Genomic DNA, 24,363 nt, shown 5'->3' with positions numbered 1-24,363 from the left:
CGTCCTTCATAATCATATCGTGTTTTTGGGACGTAAGACCCTCAAGAATTAATATTATTGGCTTCTTTGTATGTGAAAGGCTGGTAACGTCACTCTCCACGTCGCAACAGCAATCTTTACTGGGAAACGCATGCGGGGATCGCCGCGTGTTTGTCACGCCTTAACTATATATATGGTTTGGACGCTTGTTTAGGGCTTGTTTTTTTTTTTTTTTGGAACGAATGCTGGTGCTGGTATACTTTACGCGTGATACCAAAGAATGTATGAACTTTTCGCTTCAATCTGTGATGTAGAATAAGGTTTAAACAGCATCACAGAGATCATCATCAGCCTGACTAGGCCCACGGCAAGGCCTCTCCCCTGTTTCGCCATTCAACTCGGTCCTGCGCTCACTGCGGCCCCGCAATCTCCCACCTAGCTTTCTGCCTGCCCCTCGCGCGCTTGCCTTCTCTTGTAACCCAGTCGGTTGCCCTTAATGGCCAGCGGTTATCTTGCCTACGCGCTACATGGCCTGCCGATGCCCGTTTCTTCTTCATCGCAGAGGGAGTCACTATTATTTTTCTGCCTTTTCTTGATTGGGTCAACCGAGGCAATAAAGGTGCAACTAAAAACATTCCAACCAGTTGCACGCCGTGGAAACCGCCGGACAGTCGTCCCTTTCGTCAGGCATCACTATTTCCTCCAGAGTTTGGCCAAAGTTTCCACTTCGCATTTTATGTAGCCCCCGGTAGCTGGCTCGTGGTAAGCGTCGTATCGGCGAAATGACCGCCAGGGTCGTCGCCGTCGTCCGGCGCCTCGGGCGGCCGCTTAACGAACGTGAGGAGCCTCGCAGAGGCGCGCTTGATTCGCTGCGAGAGGGGAGGGGCGGCGGCGGCCCACGTGGCCACTCGCCCATCCCCTCTCATATATGCTTCTCATAAATTCATGTTGTGGGTATATAGCCCAGTAGTGGTTCATGACGCTTGTCATCGGACCGGCTTCAAACGTCGCCTCGGCAAGGAAACTTATGTTAACGCGACAGCGTTAAAGAGCTCGCTTCGCAGAAATTCCGGCTTCGGCGTCATTGGTTGTGAGCGAAAAATCAGCGCTGTCCGTGAGCGAAAACTCTAGATAGAAGCAAATAAATAAATAACCAAACTGCGGGCAGATCCCACACACTGTGCGAATGGATGTCATGCGAAGCAGTCAGCGAGGAGCTGCATACGCCGCATTGTTTGTCTTTGAGGCCAATCAAGACATTTATGTCATGGCATGTCGTTCACTATCGCACTTTTGTCACGCATGCATACATGTACCACGCTAACGAAACGCATATTCGGTATACACAACGCATGATCTGTCATGTATGGTCATGTAAATCATGCCGTACATGACATGCATGTCATGATTTTCATGCTACGACCTCTCATTTATGCTCGTCATACAGTCATGTCACGCCATACTAATTTGGATATACCTCAACTTAGCGAAACCGCTGCAAGGGCACCATGAGCGTGGCATGTAAATCATGCTGTACATGACACAGGCACGTAGCCAGAATTTTAGGGGCGAAGCTCCTTATAGCGGCACCCGTTCGTCCCTCGTAGCGTAGTATGTAACCAGTCTTACGCTTTGACCTGCAAGGTGGTGCCGGTGGGAGATTTTTCCTGTGCGTTGTTGAACAATAAAAAATTCGCAGCGTTAGCTAAAAGCCGACTTCTTCTGTCTCTCATTCCCATTAGCAGCCATTCTTTACCTCCAAGGTAGTGCCTGGTGAGATTTCTCCTGCGCGTGATTAAACAATAAAAATTTTGTTCAAAACGCCGTTGATTGATGAAATAAACCAACGAAAGACGCCAGATGTTTTGTAAAAGCAAAACGAAAGAACGCCAGATGTTTCTAAAGCAAAACGAAAAGACGCCAGCTGCTTAACGAAAGACGCCAGATGTTTTCTAAGCAATGGTTTTCTAAACAATGAAAATTCACAGCGTACATGTAAAATTAAAGTGCGCTGCAAGTCGTCATAACTCATCGAACCTTTAGTATAAACGCGCCCGATCTCACGTCGGTGATGATGTACTGGGCAGAATTCACGGAAGATTCACGGTTTACCGATGAACCTCCGCAGCTTCGCCCACTCATCATCATTCACTCCGTGGATATGCTGTGATTTTTTTTCGGGGGGGGGGGGGGGGGCAAGGCCTAATTATTCGAAAGAAAGTCTTTTCATGGTAAAAAGAAAAAAAAGTTGCCCGGGAATATAAAAGGCTGGACGAATTTCGGGGGGGGGGGGGCCTTGCCTACGTGCCTGACATGACATGCATGCCATGATTTTCATGCTACGACCTGTTATTTATGTTCGTCCTAGAGTCATGTCACTTCATACCAATTTGGATGTATATCAGCCTAGCGAAACGGCTGCGAGTGTACCATGAGCACGGAATTTAAATCATGCCGTACATGACATGCATGTCATTACTTTCTTGTTACGACCTGTCATTTTTGTTCGTCATACAGCCATGTCACGCCATACCGATTTTGATATATTTGTCACAAGGTAGTAACGGGTTAGGGGCACAAGCTAGTACAAGGACCCGCTCTGGGAGAGAGACAACGACGAAGTGTTAATGAATAGGCTCCAGTCCGCCACTGTCTCAGCTATTGTTTTTGCCTGTAAATATCTGTAATTATGCGTACTCTTGTAGCATTATTGGTGGTGGTGCGGAGTACGCCTGCCTGCGTTTCTTCGGAAAAACAACACGGAACTTCGGAGTGATCGCCGCCTCCCTTTTTCTGCAATGACTGAACAGGGATCGCCGGTGCAGCAGCAGCAGCCCCTGGGCCTCCTGCCTCCACGAGGCCCAGGAACCTTTTCGGGCACTGACAAAGACAAGGTGAATGTGGAAGATTGGGTCGCAATGTACGAGCGCGTCAGCGAGTATTGTAGGTGGGACCGCACGTTGATGCTAGCCAACCTGAGGGAGACGGCAGTCGTTTGGTACGAGACGCATGAATTAACAAGCTGGGACATTTGCAAGTCTAAGCATATCGAGTTCATCATGGCCACTTGGTCGACAGCAGGCCGCAAGAAAAGATGCATGCGTGCATGGCAAACATGCGATATATGATGAACTAGATGCCATGACATGAATGATTTCATTTGGCTCAATGGCAAACAAGGCGATGTATGCAGCTCTTTGCTTGCTGCTTGGCATTACAGCGATTTCCACAGTGCGCGGGATCTGATGGATTTTTAAAGACGATAATCTTTCTTAGGATACTTGCCGTTGTCAGAAGGGAAGGGGAGTCGACACCCGAAGGCATCTAGTCCCAGAGCTCACATACTCATCGACCCCTCATCATCCAGTACGTCCGCCCCGGCAAGCCCCCCGCCCCGGGTCCCAGGGCGAGGTGTTTTTTTGTTTCGAGCGAACGGCCCTACCCGGACAAGGGTGCCACCGTTCAGCGCGAAGCGCCAAACCGACGCGGCATTTCTCGAGGCGCCACGCCAACGAGAAAAGTCGTTGCCTTACCCAGGCAAGGGGACTGCTCTTTTGCTCAACAACCGAGGCTGCTGTGCACGGAGTTGCAGTCAATCCATATGCACTCGCGGCTGTGAGCCGGCGAGGTTCCCGTCTTACTCGGACGAGATGGTTACCGTCGTGCGCGTCGAAGAAGATCGGCGCGCATCGGCCAAGCGTAACCAAAACGTGCCTGCTGGTTTCCAGCCAGCGAGAGGCGTGGAGTGCGAGCGCACGAAAGTTGCGAACGCACAAAAACAAAATAGCACCAGCGCGCAAGGCGCCGCATGCAAACGAGTGAAACGGAGAAATTTTGGTCTGTCTGTCTTTCTGTTTGTCCGCACGTCACTCGATTCAGCCACTCGGCAAAAGTTGAACCACTTGCCCAAGGGCCAGCCAACTTGAACGGCTGACTAGGTTCATACTTGTGTACATAGGCGATCAAAAAGCAAACATTACGCATATCTGAGGCGCAACATCACTAGGTAAGTATTAGGTGGTGCGTTCCTTTAATAGAAAATGCATACATACATAATTCTAAAGACCCTAGTTTCTTAAGCTGCGCTGAAAATGCGACTGCGCTGAAACTTGCCTTCCTCCGTGCCCTCTGCACGAGCTCATTGTTGCGTTTCGGTTTCGGTTCTGTATTGCACTGTACGAATGCCATGGGGCGCCGCTCTGGCATTCCTGTTTTACCCAGGCGACGTGTAAATAAAAGAGTGTGTGGACAGTACTCGTTGAGGGCTGACGTTTCTTCTGCTTCAGCGCTTCGCGCCAAACCGCGTGTTCGGGCTGGCTGGCGTCCCCGCCGGTCGCGTTGGTCACCGCCGGTCATCGCCTGCTGCTGCGCCGGGATCACGGTATATATCTTACACCGTGGCCGGGACTACCAGCCCGCAACACAGCGCTCATATTTCCCGACGTATTGCCAGATGGCGTCCATATATCACGCAGCGCCTCTTCTATCGTCTTTAGACGACATTTGCAGCGAAGCACGCAGATACGCGGCCAATTTTTTGCCTTTGGGAAGTTCGAATAGTAAAATTCCAGTGCGAATCGAATCTAATAGCAAACACTAATCGAAAAATATTCGAAATTTCGAATATTCGCACACCCCTAGTCATAACATGAAAATCATGACATGTATGTCATGAACAGCATGATTTACATGCCACGGCCCTGGTGCGCTTCCGGCAGTTTCGTTAAAGGGACTGTTACCGCCCTTCATCGCTTTTATATTTTGTACCACAATCGGAAGCATACAGCCTGAAGTGTCCAACCCTGCAGCGGTGTCTCTGGAAAGTGAGTAGAGATTTTTAAAACACAATTTTTCGATCTGCGTTCGGTCTTCTTCCATTGGCGTGAAACATGCCCACAACACTGGTTGGTGGACGCGATGACGATTGTAGTGCCGGTAAAAATTAAAACCGAAAGCAGATGTGATTTCTGTAGGATTACATTATTTTCGCTGAACACTAATGTAATGAATGTAACAGTCGTTTTCCGCGCGCTAGCGGTTAAATGAAGCCTTATTATACGATTACAGAACACTTTTTTTGCTGTAATCGCGGTGTATGCGTCTATTTTAGTACTGCTGCTGCAATCCAAGCCAAGTTGATTCATCAAAAGGAGACTATAAATGGACGCCTTCACAGCGCAGCACATGTGAGACATCCTAACAGCAATACAGCGACACGGTACGACCAGCGCGGAAGGTCGCATGGCACAGCGCATGAGTTGAAGCAGACGAAATCGAAGGCGGCGCCGCAACAGCGCCACCGGGCGCCTTTTTAGACGCGTGAGGACAAAAAGGCAAAAAATTACTCTCTGACGCAACTTACCGCTGCCTCAAGTGCGTAAAAAAGAATTTTAAGTTATACATGTTTGTTTTTAAGCAAAGTGAGTCTACCTGCGAGGATTTCTTGTCTTACCAGTAGATTGAACCACATCGCCTTTGGGTGACGCTAGCGGTCATTCTTTCATGATTTTCAACATCAAATTAAAAATATAATTCCTTTTTTATGGGTTAAAAGCGTGCTCGTTTCCGCCGATGTGACGAACGATCTTCTCATTTTAACCCCAATCAGAAAAATTTTTCCGAGCGTTAGACAGTCCCTTTAACTTGACATGTACTAAAATTGGTATGGCGTGACAAGATTGTCTGACAAACATAAGTGACATGTCCTGTCGTGCAAATCATGACACGCATGTCATGTGAAGCGTGATTTACATGACATAGTCTCGGGCCACTCGCGACCGTTTAATTATATGGATATATACCAATTTTGTACCACGAAGCATTTCTGTATGGCGAACATAAATGACAGGTGGTAACATGAAATCATGACATGCGTGTCATGTACGCCATGACATACATGCCCCGCTCATGGTGCGCTTGCGGCCGTTTCGCTATCTTGACATGTACCAAATTTGGTATAGCCATGACGTGGCTGTATGAAGAACGTAAATCGCAGGTGGTAACACGGAAATCATGACATGCATGTCATGTAGAACATGATTTACATGCCACGCTCACGGTGCGCTCGCGGCCGTTTCGCTAGCTTGATATACACCAAAATTGGTGTTGCATGCCGTGACAGTACGACCGACATAAATGACAGGTGGTAACATGATAATCATGACATGCATGTCGTTTAGGGCATGGCTTACATGCCGCGCTTATGGGCTGCTCGCGGCCGCTTCGCTAGCTTGACATACACCAACATTGGTACTGCGCGACGCGACTGTATGATGAACACAAATGACAGGTGGTAACATGACAATCATCAGATGCATTTCATGTGTAGCATAATTTACATGCCATATTCATGGTGCGCTTATGGCCGTTTCCCTAGCTTGATATACACCAAAACTGGTACTGCGTGACGTGACCGTATGACGAACATAAATGACAGGTCCTAACACGCAAAGCATTGCATGCATGTCATGTACGGCACGATTTACATGACACTGTCTTGGTGCGCTTCCGGCCGTTTCGTTAACTGGATGTACACCAAAATTGGTATGGCATGACATGAGTGCGTGACGAACGTGAACGACAGGTCATGCATTGTATATTCCAGAATATACGTTTCATTATATCATTTAAGATTGTACATGCGTGAATGCATCAGAAACATGCGATACATGCAACATGTGAACTAGATGTCATGACATGAACGACTGCATTTGCCTCAAAGGCAAACAAGGCGATGTATGCCGCTCTTTGCTGGCTGCTTCGCATTAAATCGATTCCCGGATCTGCCGAATTTTCTTTATTTATTTCCTCATTCCCTCTCCCTTGACTTATGCCTCCTCTCCGTGGTCGATCACATGGCCTTTCCTTTCCCCTTGGTCACGCGACCTGTTTTAACGAACGCCGACGGCCGCAAGGACAGCTCGCCGTAATGGCTCATTCACACTGGGGAATCCGCCGGGTACAGCGACCGGAATTCGCGCGCCGCCGAAATTCCACATTGTTCACACCACTTAGTAACCGCACCGCCGAAACAAGGGCGTCTAGTTGTCATCGTCCCTTCGCGCGAAGGAGCGCTGGCATCGACGCGCTCTGCGTTGTGTACGCGTTTCGTTATGGCGAAGCGCATTAACAGGAGCAGGGTCGTCGAATTGCTGGGCCTGCTGGAAAGCAACTTTCTGGCGATGTCTGACGAGCATAAATATGCATTCGCCGAACAACAAACGACGCAAGCGGTTGTGGTTGGTTCGTCCTGATTTGCAAGACGCGAGAAGCTTGGTCGAGCCGAGATAATGCTACCCGTTTAGCGAGATCGCGATGATGTATTGCAAAGATGCTAATCGCGACAACACTTGGCAGTTGTCGAGAGCTACAGGATGATTACGAAAGACTTCGCTGTTGCTGCTGGCTTCGACGACTGCGACATCACAAGCGCGCCGCCATTTTTCGAATGTTCGACTTGCGTTCCGATTGGTTAGCGGTGAGGGAATCCGGCGGCAGCTGCCGCAAAAATCGGTCCAGGACCGATCGGCGCGGAATGGGCTTTTCCGGCGGATCTCGCTGCCGCCGAAGCAGATTCCGCGCGCTCTCACCGCCGAATGTCTCAGTGTGAACGCGCCATAAAAGTAAAAATTACCGGCGATGACGATACATTACAAAGGCGAAATTTGAGCGCAGCTGCACGCGTCCTTTCATTTCGCGGTCCCTTTCGCGGAGATCAGCTTCGGCCTCGACGGCGCTTCGGTTTCGCAACGCCTTTCGATTCGGCGGCTGCGCAGGTTGCATGCACTGCTCGTGCGGCACTCAGCTTTCCTTTCGCCGTGCTCGTTCTCTTACTGGTGACGACCAGCGCCATGTTTGCTTATTTGTATATTGCGCACATATGCGCTGCGCTGACGTCAATGGTGCATGTGTGTGTGACGTTTAGATGACGTCACGAGCTAGGACAGTTTCTCTCCTGTAAGAGCCCCTTGTGAGGTTCGGCACAGCTGGCTGACTTCGCAAAGCCAAAGGAGATAGGAGCAACGTTTAGTCACTTGTCAGCAGCACATGGCGCAATGTGAGCATTTAAAGCAGTCTGTCTGGTTTGGAACGAACTTACGATTGAAACAGGAGGACCCCAACCAACTCGATGGAAATTGTAAGAAAACAATTGGAAATCATTCCATGCAACAGGGCAGCCTTAGAACAGGAGTCTGAATCGATTTAATTGCACGAAACCGTCCTTTAGCGTCCGGCTTGGGACGCGAATGAAATGAATGGGACGCGAAATCGCACGCCCACGAAAGTTCCGTGACCTTAGACTCGATCATTGTCCTCGCGCAATGCCATCTATTCTATCTGTACGCACCATTCGTATACATGCGTTTGCCTTGTCGGTATTAAGCTGAAACGAAATATGAAGAACCTCTCCCTTCGTGGCGTCTTTATTCGGAGTTATAACTTAAATAACTGCGTATGCCGCAGGGCGATATGTTTGAACGTTGTACCTGTGAGTCAGAAACTGTCGAGCGTGACTGGCGAGTACGTATCCATCCAGAAATAGGTGACAGAAGTGGCTGCCCTACAGGGGGCCTTGTGTATTTTTATGTTCGGGAAAATGAAGTGAAATCGCGATGGAAAGCAAAGAAACGGACATTGCTGGCGTAATGTTACGGGAGAATGAAATAAAACGAGCAATTGCACTTCTGAGAATTTATAGGTTTGTTAACACCAACGACCACGACTGAGAACAGGCAGAACAAAATGGTTTGATTTCCTTAATTTCAACGCTAATTTTGCACCTACATCTCATTCGGCGTCCCGGTGTTTGGCGAATGCCGCCGTTCTGGACATTCAATGTTTAAATAATACGTGAAACATGAATAAGAACACCGTTGTTAACTGTGTTTAGTGATAACGGACAAATTGTCTTGTTTTGTCCGCTACGGCGCAGATTGATGCTTGACTAACAGCGCGGACAGCAACATATTATGACGACACTATGTCGAATACAATTTTTGTGATGTGTGGTCGGCTCAAGTGGCACGGGACGCACAATAATGTCTGTCCCCCGCATGGAAAGAACTCGCTCGCCGAGCCAGGGGGATGAAACTTCGCGGTTTTTCTGTCCCGTGACTGCAGCGATCCTGATGTTTGGGGGCTCTACTACTTACAAGCATAAATGAACGTTGTTGTTCCATTTTATATTAATTACCGGGTTACTTATTAACTCCGGAGTTTTTAATACGCAAGTGAACCTAAAAAATGCAGTTCGAGATTGCGAAAATACGAGCGCCACCCGGAGTGGAAAACGGGAACTGCGCCGTGCTATCTCTCACGGCAAAAAAGGGGCGTTTGTTGTCGAGCGCCCGAGTATGCTACGGCCTGTGGTGTCCCAAAGGCCGCTTTTACCACCGTAAAGTTTGTTTCAGCGAAACTGGCGAAACCTTTGCAAGCTTCAGCGAAACAGACGCATGAATGGATTCGCGCCGTCATCACAAATCGTGCTGTGCTGAATAATGTCGAAATTCTTCACGCCACACTGGCATAAAGTTCTTGTGGATCCCGGCGGACCGAAAGGTACGATCTGCATGATGCTCGTTCATTTTTCTACGCTTGCACGGCATATCAGTATGCGGTTGCAGCACTAGCGTAAACTATTCAAGTTGTGTTTTTACTGTATAAATGGTACGTTTAGGCAATAAAGCATTCAAATGAACTCTGCTCTTTATTCTTGTCTAATTTATGTGTACACGTAAACAAAAACAAAGTCTTACTTAGAATAAGTGGTGCAAGAATAGGTGGGTGGGCAATCCTTCTTCAATCAGAACGCAACGATTGCCGTTTTGATCATGTGGCGGGTTGCGCAACAGGAAGAAGGTCGCGCGCTCGCCATTTCAATACCTTCAACTCGCTCAATTTGGCTTGCTGGTGCATCCCAATTGAATTTGGCGTTTATCGCCCCCCCCCCCCCCCCCCCCCCCCCCCCCGCCACTCGGATCCTCAGTCCTCATCAAGATGGCGTCCCCCAGTGCGTGTCTGCAACGCACCGCCATGTTTTAGTACCGCCCCCAAACACCAGGCACTCGTCCGGCGCTGCGAGCGAATATCGCGTTCCATGGATGGTATAGGAAGTTTCACTCCCCTGGCTACAGTGTACTAGAAGGGGCAGTGAAGCGGGCGGCAGCCTCCGCGTGACTCCGGCGGCGTCGCCAGCAGCGGCGGCGCCGCGATCGACCAATCTTGAAGAGGAGCACGCGAAACGTAGGATCAGCTGCGACGCTCGCATGTGCTTGGCGCGCGCTGTGTCTGTGGTTCAGATGTTTGCGCGTAAGCACTTCGCTTATTTAGTCTGTATTATCTACTAAGGACCAGAAACTACAAGAAAGACTGGTTTTCCCCCAGATTCAAACGCATTTTGGGAAAGTACTCGCCGCTTGAATAGAGCCACGCTCTCGAAAACACAGGGACGTTCCATCGCAGTTGAGTCCCATTAGAACATTTTCAACCATTTCGGCAATCAGGATCGAGTGTGTTTAGCTTACAGAACTTGGAAGCGCAGACGAATATCTGATAGAGAGCGAGTACATTCGGATCTTGGGTAATCGCAATAGGGAAGCCGTGTGACAGGTTAATTAAACATAGCGAGTCGCTGCAACTATGAAAATAAGTCTAAACGAAACAGTTACATGGTGCGCTCGTTCGCTTTGCAACCCCTGTCTACAGCATACTATGCAAGGTCTGAAAAAAAAATGAAACAAAAATGATTGCGCAAATGAACGTCACGCAGAATCACCTGAATTCGTTGCTGAAACAGCTATAATAAAACATTCGTGCACGAATTTGAACAGTCATATACGCCCACAGCAACAATTTCTTTTGAAAAGGACACTGAAATTCACGTATAGAAATCATGCCCCAAACGCAAGGCAAGCAAGCTGAAAAAGATGACTAGCACAGCACTGATGCAGAAAGCCAAGTGGGAACTTAAACTGGCAAAGCAGCTGATTGTATTTATAGTGACCGTGCACGCTTCGGTGAGCATGTTAAATGAGCTACAGCATTTCACAAAATGGACACAGGTCATGGTCTCTGTAATCTGTGATTTAATATGTGACAATGCATCACAGAATAACACACACATGAGGCAGTAGGGCAGAGAGCATTGAGATATGACATTGTTTTTCACACTAATGCAATGAGAGCATTACCCTAGTAATGAGTAGAAAAACAACCGAATTACTGTACAAAAGGGAAGCCGCTTGCTTTGATTCAGCAAACCCTGACAGCTGGCAAGGTAAAGCTCAGAAAATAAATAACAGCAGGTGAGGAAGGCAAAAGTATAATACATGTTGAGAGAGTTGTCATGCACCTAGTTTAGCCTGCTTAGTTTTAGGTGCTTGGCAGAATTACGTTTCCTCAGCAGATTGGACTTATTCTCGCCTTTCACAAAAAAGTACAGTCGCATAGTAACGTAAAACCCAACAATGCGTGCTGTTAGGCTCTTATAGCGTGAATATCGCAGCCGACCTGCAATGAGGAAGCATGATGAATGATGTGCAACACATCCATAACACGCTCGCTATGAAGTTTGCGACCACTGAATAACGTTCAATAGCAAATAGCGTTCCAAACGCTTCTTCGCTCTGGGTCTGCGGACGCTTTAAAGGGGTGGTGCCATCAAATTTCGAGGCTATAACAAGCCTGTTGTGGGTTTCCTCTGTATGCAAGGACATTCCACACGAAGGGTCGGACACAGCAAACGTTTAGAATATATTTTAATTCACTTCCAAAGTGTACCTAAATGCTCATTCTCCCGATCGAAACCCATCGCTAGCGCGCCAACACTGACGTAGATCTGTAGGATGGGCAACGAAAGTTGTAGTGACGTCACACCAAATCTGCTGTAGTAACGTGAGTGACCTCCGGACCTCCGCCACTTCCGCAACGTACGTACCGGCTGTAGTGAACTAGAATACATTCTAGTTCACTATAGTATACCGGCAAAGCATCGGTTGCTACATCACTCGCCGAGTTTCGATCGCTTCCTGGTCATGTGCGTCACAGCCTTGTGTGGTCACGTGACCACGCCTCCTACACTTCTACGTCACTGCCCAACCTCGGCGCCCAGAAACCGAAACCGAAAGTTGTCCAAATAAAAAAGCGATATTAAATTATTTAGCGAGAATATATGAATTTTGGTGCGTGCATCATGCTTCCTGGAGCTATAGGAAACGCTTACAGCAAAGAACGCGCAAGCCACAAATTTGGTGGCACCACCCCTTTAAACAACGAAAGCTTCGCCGTTTGTTTGCTTCGAGACTATACCTGCGCTGCATCCAGAAGCGAAGCAATGGTTCAAGCGTTGTTTTTTTAGAAGCCATTCGCGCGTTATAACATCACACATTGAGAGAAAAGCGGGAAAATCACTTCCAAACAAGCGCTTTCCAGCCAAGGAACCAGCAACACGAGGCACCCGCCTTCAAGATTGAGCGACTGCAGCGCCGCCGCTTCGTTCGCCAGCGGCGGCGTCAGCTGCCCCTATGGGTCGGTGCCTCCGCCCGCTTCACTGCCCTTTCTAGTACACTGTACCCTGGCCGAGCTGGGAGAGTATTTCGGCCGCGCGTTAAAAAAGTCACGTGGTACGCAGAGCTGCTCCGCGCGCGGCGGTCGCGGTTGCCCAGATGACGAAGACGCGGCCGCGGCGGCACTCCGACCGTCGTTGGGTTCTGCGGCAGTGCCATGTTTCCTTTGGTATTACAAAGTATTCAGTGGGCATTGCGATGAAGCAGTGACTGCATGAGCTGCACGTCACAGCGCACAAATGCAACATTCAAGGGTAAAATTTAGCACAGCTTCACTGACTTGGCGTCGCGAAGACTGATGAAACTGCGGAGCTGGTGCCTTTTCCTTGGCTTTGGGGTGCGTTTTTTACTAAGTGCTATTTTAGCTGTCGATACAGCGATGATAATATGACGCCGCTAAACGGTCCGTGAGCTCCTGCTTTGGCCACTCGCAAGTCAGGATCGGATTCCCTTCGTTGCTGGGCGGCCGACGTCTCTCTTCCCGACGAGTTTTGTCGTGCAGTTGCGGCGACACGCCTCTCTCACTCGAACCTTGGGGTCGGCCCGTCATCGTTGGGCCCATATGCTCTAGCGAATTCCCATCATATTTCCCGCCGCGCCGCTTCTTCTCCCGAAGACAGAACCTTGTTCGTACTCGCCATACTCGTCGCCGAACGTCGTAATGCTCTGCGCCGACAGTGCACGCTTTTGTACTGCTTTGTTCACTCAGAATTTATACTTGCAGCAACAACGAAATGAAACAATGTTAGTGCTGTTAAATCAAGGTGTGCGGCCTAGAGGTAGGGGGCACTCTTGTAAGCTCAGTGCGAGCAGTCCGGCCGCATTAGAATTAACACCACAATTAAAGCACGATATGCAACACGTACGAACTGACGGTCGGATGTCAACAAGCATGCACGCTAGCAATAAACAAAGATAATGATGTGCGTCTATCCTGGCCTCTCCTAACTCCATCGCACAGTAGTCAGGGAACGCCAAGCCCAGCTTTTTACTCTGCCGAAATAACATAACACTTCCGCAGAAGGGGATGATGGCCGGAGCCACCGCGTCTACGCGTCTCCGTCTCGCTCGCCTGGCAACGGCCAGACCCCCACCAGAGGGCCGCACCGGCCGCACTTTTTTAACGCGCGGCCGAAATACTCTCCCGGCCGAGCTGCGTTGCGAAAAGTGCGGCGGAAGTCACGTGCTTTCGCAAGGGCTACTGGGATTCCTTGGTCACGCCGTCGTCTCGCGTCGTGTGCGCCACCACCCCTATGACCGCGTTGTTGACAGAGTCGGCTGGAGCTGCGAATTCGCATTTTTATGCATTCGTTGCATTTCACAGATGATGCAGAGTGTTGGAGGCCTACTGTGAGCGTTGGTCTTAATGCTTGCGTGCTTCGTTCATTTTGCTTGCCGTCGAAAGCGGTTGTTTTCGAAGCCCGCGACAGCTTTTCCCAAAATGGTTGGCACTTTGCTGTTCTCCTTCGGCACTGTGCTGTTGCCTCCCTGGAAGGTTAGAATTCCAAGGCGAGAACGCCAGCTCTGAATGCGAGAGGCGGCGGTGACCCATTCCCGTGTACAACGGTCACAACAAACGATTGGAAAACAGTGGCCTGGTGTGCTCACCGAAGCTTCCAGCGTCAAGAATTAAAGACGTGCCTGACCAAATAGTGTTTGACACACACAGTAAGGCGATTTGCGAAGCTGTTTGAATTGTTCGCATCTTGTTTACGTTTTGTGCTCGGGAACTTTATCTGCGGCCAAGTTTTCTTCGATGCGGTCGCAGTCGACCGACCCGTGCTGCTGTAGCTTGGCTCGAGTGCCATGCACGACATTCGTGCGAACGTGTAATGACACACACGGTCAAAGGATTATTCGGAGGCGCATCATCTTCCTGCGCAGCAAGACCAATTCAGATGTCGCTGTTGCAATATGTTGCGTACCTCGAACTTACCGTTTCTGCAGAAAAAAATCGAGCTGTCCGTGGCGATGATCCTGCCGAGTTTCGCCGTTGCTTTCTTGCATTCAGCTGATTAAACACGAAGTGCAAAGATGGAAATGTATTTGAGAAGCACAATATGGGCCGCAATGAGGCAGCGAGTGGCACCCAGGCACGCTACAAGCGAGCATCGCAGCACGTTTTTTCTTGATCGGCGCAGAAGTTTCACTTTGCTGGCGGCGGCCCGGCGCGACCGATGTCGCCTGCTCGACGCTACCTCGCTCACCGCGGCGCCAGTTGCGCATGCGCAAGCGAGCCGAAGCGTGACCAACCTTGCGAGGAGGAGCCCTCTACCCTCCCCTACTTCCGGCTTCAGAAAATGTGACGTAACGGCCTCTCCTTAGTATTCCTTCCTCGATCGTGGCCCGCAAAGCATTCGACTTGCATACAGACGCTGCTCATTTTAAATGTCGGACATTCCTTTGCCTACAGTCGGTTACAACTAAAGAAAAAACTGAGAGCCAAGGAACGTGTGGTATTCCGCGAAAGGACATTCGAGGGTTCGTTCTTTAACTGCTGTTTTCTATCGCTTAACCAAGTTTAAAATTTTGGTGGTGGGCCAAGTCAATTTTGGAAGCAGCTTCGGACGTGGTTACACTCAATTTTCGAATTAGGCAAATTAAGTTTGGGGGTGAGTCAGGTCTAGTTTGGGAGTAGGCCAAGGCTGTGTTGAGAACGTCCTAAGCCAGGTCTGCGTATTGGCGAAGGCAATTTTCACCCAAGCCTAAGAATATGCTTATCAGGTACGGTCAAGCTCATTCCAAGGTCTAACTTCGGACGGGCTGTGACGTTTGTATGGTAAAATCTCGCACACGCAGAAGTGCTTCACGCCACGAAAACAAGCGAGCATGATTGGGTGGAGCATCTATGGCTGTGGGCGCAGCTTGATATTTATTCGGTTGTAACCGAGTGCAACTTATACGGTTGAATGAGCAGTAAGGACGACATGTGCGCGGATGACTATTTTTTGCTTGAAACCAACGACACGAAGGTCTGCTTGAATGCGAAAATCAACCAATCTGAAACACGCAGAAAAATGCTTGACATCATAGCAATGAGCAAACAGAGCTGAAACAAAAAAGTTCGCTTGAAGTAGCATATGAGCCAACTTGAGGCTTCACCACGTGTATTCGCCACATGTTGGAGCATACATGTAAAAAAAACTGTTGCGAACCGATGTGTGTATGTTTGCAGGTTTTGTTCGTTTGTTTTTCTTACTAGTGAGCCGTCACCCGCGAATCGACTCAGCACAGTCGGACAGATTGTAACTATCGTCCGTGTGTACAGGCTGTTTCACACTCGAGGGAAAACTCGGAGCACCTTGCAAAGCGCTCCGAGCTTTCCCCTGAAACAGCCTGTACAGTCAACCGCAACAGTTCACGGACCGCGAAAGCTCGTGCGAAACTGCTCGTCTGCGCCACCTACCGTCGACCGCAGCGCAAGGCCGGACGTGGGTTAGTCACTGGCATATCAATTTCTTGATACTGTGCAGCGAATGGTTAGTTCGTTGTTTGCGCGCAAGGGGTTCATCTGCAGTAGGCTGTTGCACTTCTTTGATAGCAAATCGCAGAAATCACGGCGTACCTCGAGCGGTGCGCCGTTGGGTTATCAGTTTGTGCAAGGGATTGCGACTGATAAGTATACTGATATACTGCTAACGAGACACAAGCACTTAGCTATGTTGTATCCAATGAACTGTGTGGATGAACACCGATGAACATCCTATCTGGGTGGGACGGACGGAGCATATTTTTTTTAGGTTGCCACCGACTGACAGGCATCCATTTTGCGTTATACGCAAATTTCGCTATATAGCGAAAGAAATCGGAGGTTCGTAAGCAAAAGAAGAAGGAAAGACCTCTATAGGTACGTACGCATGGCGTTGCTGCTGGCTCTGTACGACTGCTCTGTAGAACTGTGCCTGAATATTCTTACTACAAAATATGTAGAGGGGACAGTTTCTTTGATAATCATCTTTCGGCGTTTGCTTGGTCGATGAATAGAGGAAGCGATTCTCTTGGAATGTGTGTCGTAGCCAGTAATTTTTTTAAAGAGGACCCTCCTTTGTTTGTTCGTACGTGTGTTTCTATGTGTCCGCGTATATATACACACACAAAAAATGTAAAACTTTCGGGGGGGTGGGGGGGTTGAAACCCCCAAACGACGCATCTTCTCGGCGGCTGATGTGTGCAAAATCTGACGCCGTGTTTCCATTTTCCCACGCACGTATGCACGCATTCCTTGAGATATCGCTCATTCCAGGCAAAACTGCACGATCAGCATCTCAGAGGAGCCCAGTTTCTATGGGAATGACTCACTGTAGTGGAGGACGTGGGCATTGTGCCGGGGAGCCGGCATGCATGCCACTTGGCGCCAGACTTTCTTGTTGTCCGAGTAGACGAGGATGTCGTCGATGGTGAGCAGCTTGCGCGTCGGCCCCACGCAGTTGTAGAAGATGCCGCCGAAGCAGTACAGCTCCGTGTCGTTCACGTTCAGCAGCGACACACATGTGCGCGGTGATGGGAGGTAGTTGGCCGCGTACGTCCACCTGCGCGAGTATCTCGTGTTCATAGTCCATTTAGCTAAGGAGTCTCTCGCGAGACGCTACTTGACCTACCCCATTTATGCCAGACACGTTTAACAGCGTAGCTGCTTATGTTCGGCTTACCCTCGTATAGCGTTCGCGAAAACTATCATCATCATGAACAGCGCGCGCTCTCTTCGTTCTCTTCGTCTACTGCTTCGCTTCCCGAACACGTGATCCCGGCGCGCTCTCTCCCGCTGCGCCGATTCGTCCGGCGTGGGACGCAATAACATGGATGGGTGAGAGAACGAGTAGAGAGAGACAGAGAAGAGATAGCAAGAAAGCGAAAGAGAGAAATAGAGAGAAGGAAAGGGGAGAAAGAAAAACACACCATCTCCCGCTAAAGGGGACCATGAGGCGATGTGAAGCAGCGTTTCGGCATGTCGAGCCCGCATTTCAGAGGGGGAGTGGAGAGGGGAAGTGGGAGAGGAGGTGTGTGGAGAGGGTTTGAGCATGCGCAGTAAGGGTGGTCACGCCGCACACCACCACCACCGGTTTGAACTCCGCGATAAGATGCTTCGCATCTAAAAAAATGATAGAAAGGCAGAGAAACAAATAGACAGCAGAGAGAGAGAGAGATAGCAACCGACACACAAAAAAAGATTAAAAAGAAGGAGCAAGACAGAAAGAGAAAGAAAAATACAGAGAAACAAAGAGAGAGACAGAAAATAATTAATCAATTTAATTGTTGGGGTTTAACGCCCCAAAACCACAATATGATTATGAGGGACGCCGTAGTGGAGGGCTCCGGAAATTTCGACCACCTGGGTTCTTTAACATGAACCTAAATCTGAGTACACGAGAAAGAAAGAAAGACAAAAAAGATAGAAAGAGCGAGAGAGAGAAAGAAATAGATAGAGAGAGAAAAAAAAAGGAAAGAGAGAAACAGAGACAGAAAACGAGTTGAAAGCAAATAGCGCGAAAAAACGTAAGACTAGACGAAGAAGGCTACAGCACAAGCGCATACTAACAACTTGTTGTTAGTATGCGCTTGTGCTGTAGCTTTCTTCGTTTAATGTTACGTTTTTTCGCGCTATTTCCTTTCATCATGGATTACCAACTCGCCCAACAATCAATCCTTCTAAGTTACAGAAAACGAATAGAAAAATCGAGCGAAATCGAGGAAGAAAGGAAGAGTTATGGCAGCTTCGCACAAGTGGTGCCAAGCCTGAAGAAAGCTCCTTGCTTGTTTCTCTTTATTTATTTCTTATTTCTGTTTCTTTCTTTCTGTTTCTTGTATCATTTTCTTACTATTTCTTTCTTTCTCGCTCTTTCTATCTTTCCTTCTCTCTCTCTCTCTCTTGCTCTGTTCTTTCCCTCTTTTTTGTATTATTCTTTCTATCTTTGTAAGACGTGCTTAGTTGCAAGAAGTCTGGTCCCCGATTGCTGCATAACTCGATGCATCTGCCAAGTGTGCAGCAGTTCTTCAGATGTTACAGAGAGGGTGCGAACTTTTTTCCTTTTCCTTAATCTGCAAACTGTGCTCTTTAATAAGTATGTCTTGCATTTAACGCGCGCAAACCACGATATGATTGTGAGGGACGCCGTACTGAAGGGCTCCGGAAATTTCGACCACCTGGGCTTCTTGCACACGGGCCGCTAGCACTTGGCCTCCATCGATCCAGCGAGCAGCTTGGAGTACAGCACAGCACCAAACTGTTTGTTAAAGAAACCCCACGCTTGTTGGTTGTTGTAGTCCTTACTCATTCCGGGCATGGCTGCAGCATGCGTGTTAAATAGTAACCTACACCCGGACTGGAATATTGCTCAAACACTGCATAGGGCAGCAGCTGTAATAGCCTGTGGTTTTGGGTCTGCATGCTCTCTGGAAGGCGAGGTGTGACTATTATGGACAAATAACAGCCTGCCTGTTGGCACTTTATTAACGGGTGCTGGCATTCTGGCGGAACAGTCCAAAGTGAAGCAAGGGCAAGCGTTGCCTACCACGCGCCGTCCTAGCGTTGCTATTATGCGTGTGCGTGGTTGCTGATAATGCATTTCATATAACGAACCACAGGTAGAAAATCTGACTTTCCATTCCGGCCCTGTTAATTTGCGGAAAAGCACAACTACAATGACTGAGACGGGCATGCGGTGCTTTATTGCTTTAGAGTAATGATGCAGTAACAATCACTTTATGGGCACTGTGGTACCCCATGATAGGTTCAACGGCCACTTTGGCCACATTCGTGGCCAATACCAAATTCGAAACCCAATTGGTACCGAATGGTTTTGTAGATTGGGGTCGTTATCATGCTTTCATCATGAATTACCAACTCGCCCAACAATCAATCCTTCTAAGTTACAGAAAACGAATAGAAAAATCGAGCGAAATCGAGGAAGAAAGGAAGAGTTATGGCAGCTTCGCACAAGTGGTGCCAAGCCTGAAGAAAGCTCCTTGCTTGTTTCTCTTTATTTATTTATTTCTTATTTCTGTTTCTTTCTTTCTGTTTCTTGTATCATTTTCTTACTATTTCTTTCTTTCTCGCTCTTTCTATCTTTCCTTCTCTCTCTCTCTTGCTCTGTGAGCAAACAGCGCCTAACACGGGACGAAGAAGAACGACAGACACAAGCGCTTGTGTCTGTCGTTCTTCTTCGTCCCGTGTTAGGCGCTGTTTGCTCACGCCTTAATCCTGTACCAACCAGCCCAGTTAAGCGCACTCCTGCTATCTTTTTATGCCCCTCTATTTCTATCTATTTTCTCTTTCTTTCTACCGCTTTGTTTCTCTCTATTCTCTTTCTATCTCTCTCTCACATGTGTCCCGTACTCCACTTCGCCGAGCAGAGTTTTTGTGCAACGCTCGCACCTGCTGCATAGGGGGGCTTGCCCAATCCCTGTGGCGCATAACCACCTGAGGAGTTTTGCACGACGGAGCACCAGTTAACGATAGCTTAAACAGCCTCGCTGTTAAGAATAAAGGAAAACAAGGAAAACAATGTTGAGCAAATGAAAACAATGTTGAGCAGCGCACGCCGCAGGATTCTGCCTCATCAGGCGGAACAGAATGTCCCGCATGCAAGCATGTGCGCTCAGACCAGTGGTCTCAAGCTCACCTCCGCCAACGGGCCGCAATCACGGAATTTAGCCACGCAAAGGCCGGGACAGTCAAGAAGGAAGGAAAACGAGTTTGTACACAATGTCAGATAACATATTTTCCATATTTAATATATGGGTCATTTCTGAAGGGCATTTGGCGCCACGATTCCAACAACATATCGATACCGATCTCCGAAAAAGCTAAAATCTAGACGCCGGTTCTGAAATATAGGGTTGTTTCACGGTTGAGTGTCAACACTGTGGGGGTGCCATCACCCCCTGTAAAGTCGCTTTCGCCTCATGGCACACGCCCCTCTCACGGAATAGGCGTAGCACGGCCGCCTGGATCGGGGCGCGCGGCGGTGTCGGCCGTGGGCTTAAAGGGCCCCTCACCAGGCCACATAGCATATTTTAGTTAGACGCTGGAAGTTGTTGTGTGCCGAATGAAGAGCAGTATGCCGCAAGAATTTTTCAAATCGGTTCATTACGAGCTGAGAAAAACAATAATTTGTAGCGGCGCGAAACCATGATGCGAGGAGGCGAGTTTCAAACCCTTGCCACTCGCCCCGTGTAGCCTTCGCAAGCCAAATCCCTTCCCTGCCCTCTTCACTTGACACATACGCATGAACACGTCATGCGCATGCATGGTCACGTGCGCATGACGTGTCCGAGCCAGCCCAAGCACGCGAGCGGCGTTGCATGGACGCTACCTTTTTTTTTATGTAGCGACCATGGGCGTTTTTTCGGCGTTCTCTGTGGTGTACTGCCTGTTTCTGCGGGACGGGCATGAAAGTTGAGACATTTGTACGGACACGAGAGTGGCGGTATCATGAGCTAGTGCCGCACTAACGCTTACTTGGACGCGGTAGAATAAATGAGCATAACGAGTGCTCGAACGCGCCAGAACATTACTTTCGTTTCCAGGGCTGGCGTCTGCTCGATGCGCTAACCGCGGGGACACGAACGCATGGGAAAGGGAGGCACATTAGCCCCGCATCTCGCTGCAATTCACGAAGAAAAAATGAAAAAGACGCACACATTCCCTTTGTGTGTCTCATTATTTCTCTCAAGTTTTATTAATCTATTCAAGCAACAAATTACACAAACTACACATGTCGTGTCAAATAATTATCGCAGTGTCACGTGCTACTGTTGGCGACGTCAGAGCACAGTTGTCTACGTAGAGGAGCGACGTCACAGCACTACCATCTACGCAGGGCCATTTTCTCATGTACGTCATCCCCTCATTCTCTAAAGCGCGCGCCCGCGAGAGGAAGGGCAAGCAGCGTTCGGCTTGAAATTTGACCCATTTCCGCGGCGCGTAGCGTTGCAAATTTTGGCAGACGTGATCGTGAACGCCCAGTGTATGCATTGCGCTCGTTAGCCCAAAATTGTCAAACCTGGTGAGGGGCCCTTTAAACAGCTGCCGAGCGAGAGGTGGCGCTGTGCTCGCGCGGTGGCGCCAGCAGCGCCACCTAGCGGGAGAGGTTAGGCCGGCGCACAGGAAATATGAATGAGGCTCTTTCGGGTTTGGCAGCGTGCGTGGACGCACGGCTCTCGGCGAGGTCCGCGGGTACGATTCCGCGAGTCGGGCCTCCGTGGTGGGAGGGACGTCGGCAACGCCGCATTCGAGGTACATTGTATGTGTTATGCTGTTCTGTATGCGTTATGTTTTCTGTGTTTTGTATTGGTATTATGTATGAGGTTATTTAGCATGTTACTATATGTGTTAGATTCGGTTGGCGAACTCGCCGTTGTAAAAGTAGTTAATAAATGTACAAGTGTTCGCTTCCCTCACGGCATCGTCCGTGTGTTCCGAGAGAGGCTCATTTCGAGACACCACAACACATATGGTGACCGCAGGGCGTGCCTCACGAAAAAAAAATATTTTAGACCAGTCATGCCTGTGTAGCTTATGAACATGCTTATTAAAAAATAAAGAAAAATATGGGAAGAGAGTCATGTGTGGGCCGGGCCGCCAGCGACAGGTCCGCGGGCCGCTTGACCCCTGGTTCAGACGCTTGGCACGTTTTTCACAACGATGACGGTTCCGTCGAGAATTTCCTTTGTGAAAGCTATCGCGTTGAAATGCTTCGCGCATTTTCATAACACTGACGGAGTGTCGCTGTTATGCTACTCGCTTTGACAATGACGACGGCTGCCATTTGATTGCTGAGGGAACTTTAACTAAAGGGGCCCTGCAACACTTGTCTAAATAATCGTCGAATGACCTCAATAAAAGAGATTTTTGCCTCACGAATCGACCGCAGCAAAAATGTTTTGAACCCGTCAAGTACGAGCGCAGTTAAAGGGATTTGTCGCACGCTTCAAGAGCTTTCCCTCTTCTTTCGTACTAGCGAGCGTGCTGAAAGCTACGCAGGGAGGGGGATGATTGATATCCCTGTCACACTGCCAACACAGAACTCCGGTAAATTTCATAAATGTAAAACACTATTAGGGAGTTCGACGGAGACGGTGTTGTGGTCATGTCACACAGCAATTTTACGAGCTTTAGACAGAAGCCGCAAGGGGTCCATTAGGCACTGTTGCGCCTAGAGTCACTGTATATGCTACCTTTAGGTAGCAGAGTAGCGCATAGGTCCGGCTAGCAACCACAGCTATGCGGTAAAGTCGCACTTCGTTTTTGCAGGCGACATGCCTATTGTGTCCCCGATTAACCTGTCTGGCGTGTCGAAGACCGGCGATAAACATTGGCTGTCGATGGCTAGTGTTAATTCAGTTCGCTGCAGTGGCGGCGTCGAGAAATAAAAAAGTGGCCCAAGCGGCAGCTTCTCCGCAATGCATGATTGCTAGCGGCGTTGGAAGACAGATGCGCAACTCTGCTACCTAAAGGTAGCATATACAGTAACTCTAAGCGGTAGTAAACACGGACGAAAAGAAGATACAAGGACAAGCGCAGACTATATCAACTGAAGGTTTATTTTTCACTACTGAAGGTTTGTTTATTTTTTACTACCGCGCAGTATACATACGTCGATCATGAATCACCAACTCGCCCAATCGTCCACCTTGAACAGTAACTCTAGTTGCGCCTACGTCTGCATGCAAGATTTCGCTTATAATTACGTTGAAATCATTCTCATGCGTACGTATGACCACAAAAAGTATGAGTTGTTCCGATCGAAAAAAAGGTTCTTTTAGCTTTTATCACAACAACGTGTACCTGCAAGCATGTTGGCAGTAATGTTGGCATGAGTGCTGGCAACACTACGTTTGGTTTGGTACGCGTTTGCTCTACATGCGCTGCTTGTCAAACACACTGCAAGTTGTCATCGATTTCTTTGAAGCTGCACCACCACCTGGATTACCTTGTCCTTTCCAATATCGGATGAGCACAGGTCTCACGTTCAGTCCACGAAACCCTTGCTGCGGATGGGTCCCACAACAGTTCGCATGCGCTGCCCGCACGACCGCCGGGGTCAACGAAGAAGGAAGAACCCGCGTCACTCTCTGCTATGTCTTTTCGTAACGTTGAAATAGAATAAAGAACACCGGAAAAGGACGGAACGAGATCCACAGATGTAAACACAACGGTGCGCACAGGCCCGGAGACACTTATTCTAAATGGTGGCACGACGGTTTGTCGCGAGACATCCCAGGTAGCACAAAACGATGACGTTTTATAAACGTTTATCCGAGACGATAAAAACGTTTAGAAAACGTCACGGAATAGAAGCTAAAGGTCTAGAAAACGTTTTATATCTCGTCTAATGTCCGGCTAGAATCCGTTTTTAAGACCATCTAGAAAACGTTTTTAAGACGATCTAAAAAACGTTTTAAGACGTTCTAGAAAACGTTTTAAAAACGTTTTAAAAACGTCGCAAAAAATCCCATTTTTAAAACAGATAAAAATATCCCATTCCATCGTCTTTGAAAAGACGTTTTCTAAACGTTTTTAAGACGATCTAGAAAACGTTTTAAAAACGTCGCAAAAAATCCCATTTTAAAAATAAAAATATTCCATTGCATCCTCTTTGAAAAGACGTTTTCTAAACGTTTTTAAGACGTCATGCAGGATCTCTTTTCTTTTAGCTGTTTTGTTTTTGCGCATGCAATTATATTAGTGCACGTTTTTAGGAAGCCCCCTCTGTTATAGTAATTACAGTTACTTTATTCCGTAATTATACTATTACAGAGTGAGAGCTCAGTAGATTCACAGACAAAAGTGGTCATGTCATAATTTATTATGTAAAACAGC

General features: G+C 48.5%; 1 protein-coding gene across 1 annotated transcript in view; it reads right to left on the bottom strand.

Moving 5' to 3' along the window:
- Positions 1 to 24,363, bottom strand: part of LOC125756118 (alpha-scruin-like) — a 44,998-nt gene that overhangs the window by 3,217 nt on the left and 17,418 nt on the right. The window contains exon 4 of the mRNA XM_037650140.2: positions 16,842 to 17,071. Coding sequence (XP_037506068.1) covers positions 16,842 to 17,071 — 230 coding nt within the window. The remainder of the gene's footprint in view (positions 1 to 16,841; positions 17,072 to 24,363) is intronic.

Source organism: Rhipicephalus sanguineus, chromosome 2, assembly GCF_013339695.2.
Source record: "Rhipicephalus sanguineus isolate Rsan-2018 chromosome 2, BIME_Rsan_1.4, whole genome shotgun sequence".
Taxonomy (NCBI): Eukaryota; Metazoa; Arthropoda; class Arachnida; order Ixodida; family Ixodidae; genus Rhipicephalus; species Rhipicephalus sanguineus.
The sequence above is the reverse complement of the archived record's forward strand: the minus strand, read 5'-3'. Positions and strand labels throughout refer to the sequence as shown.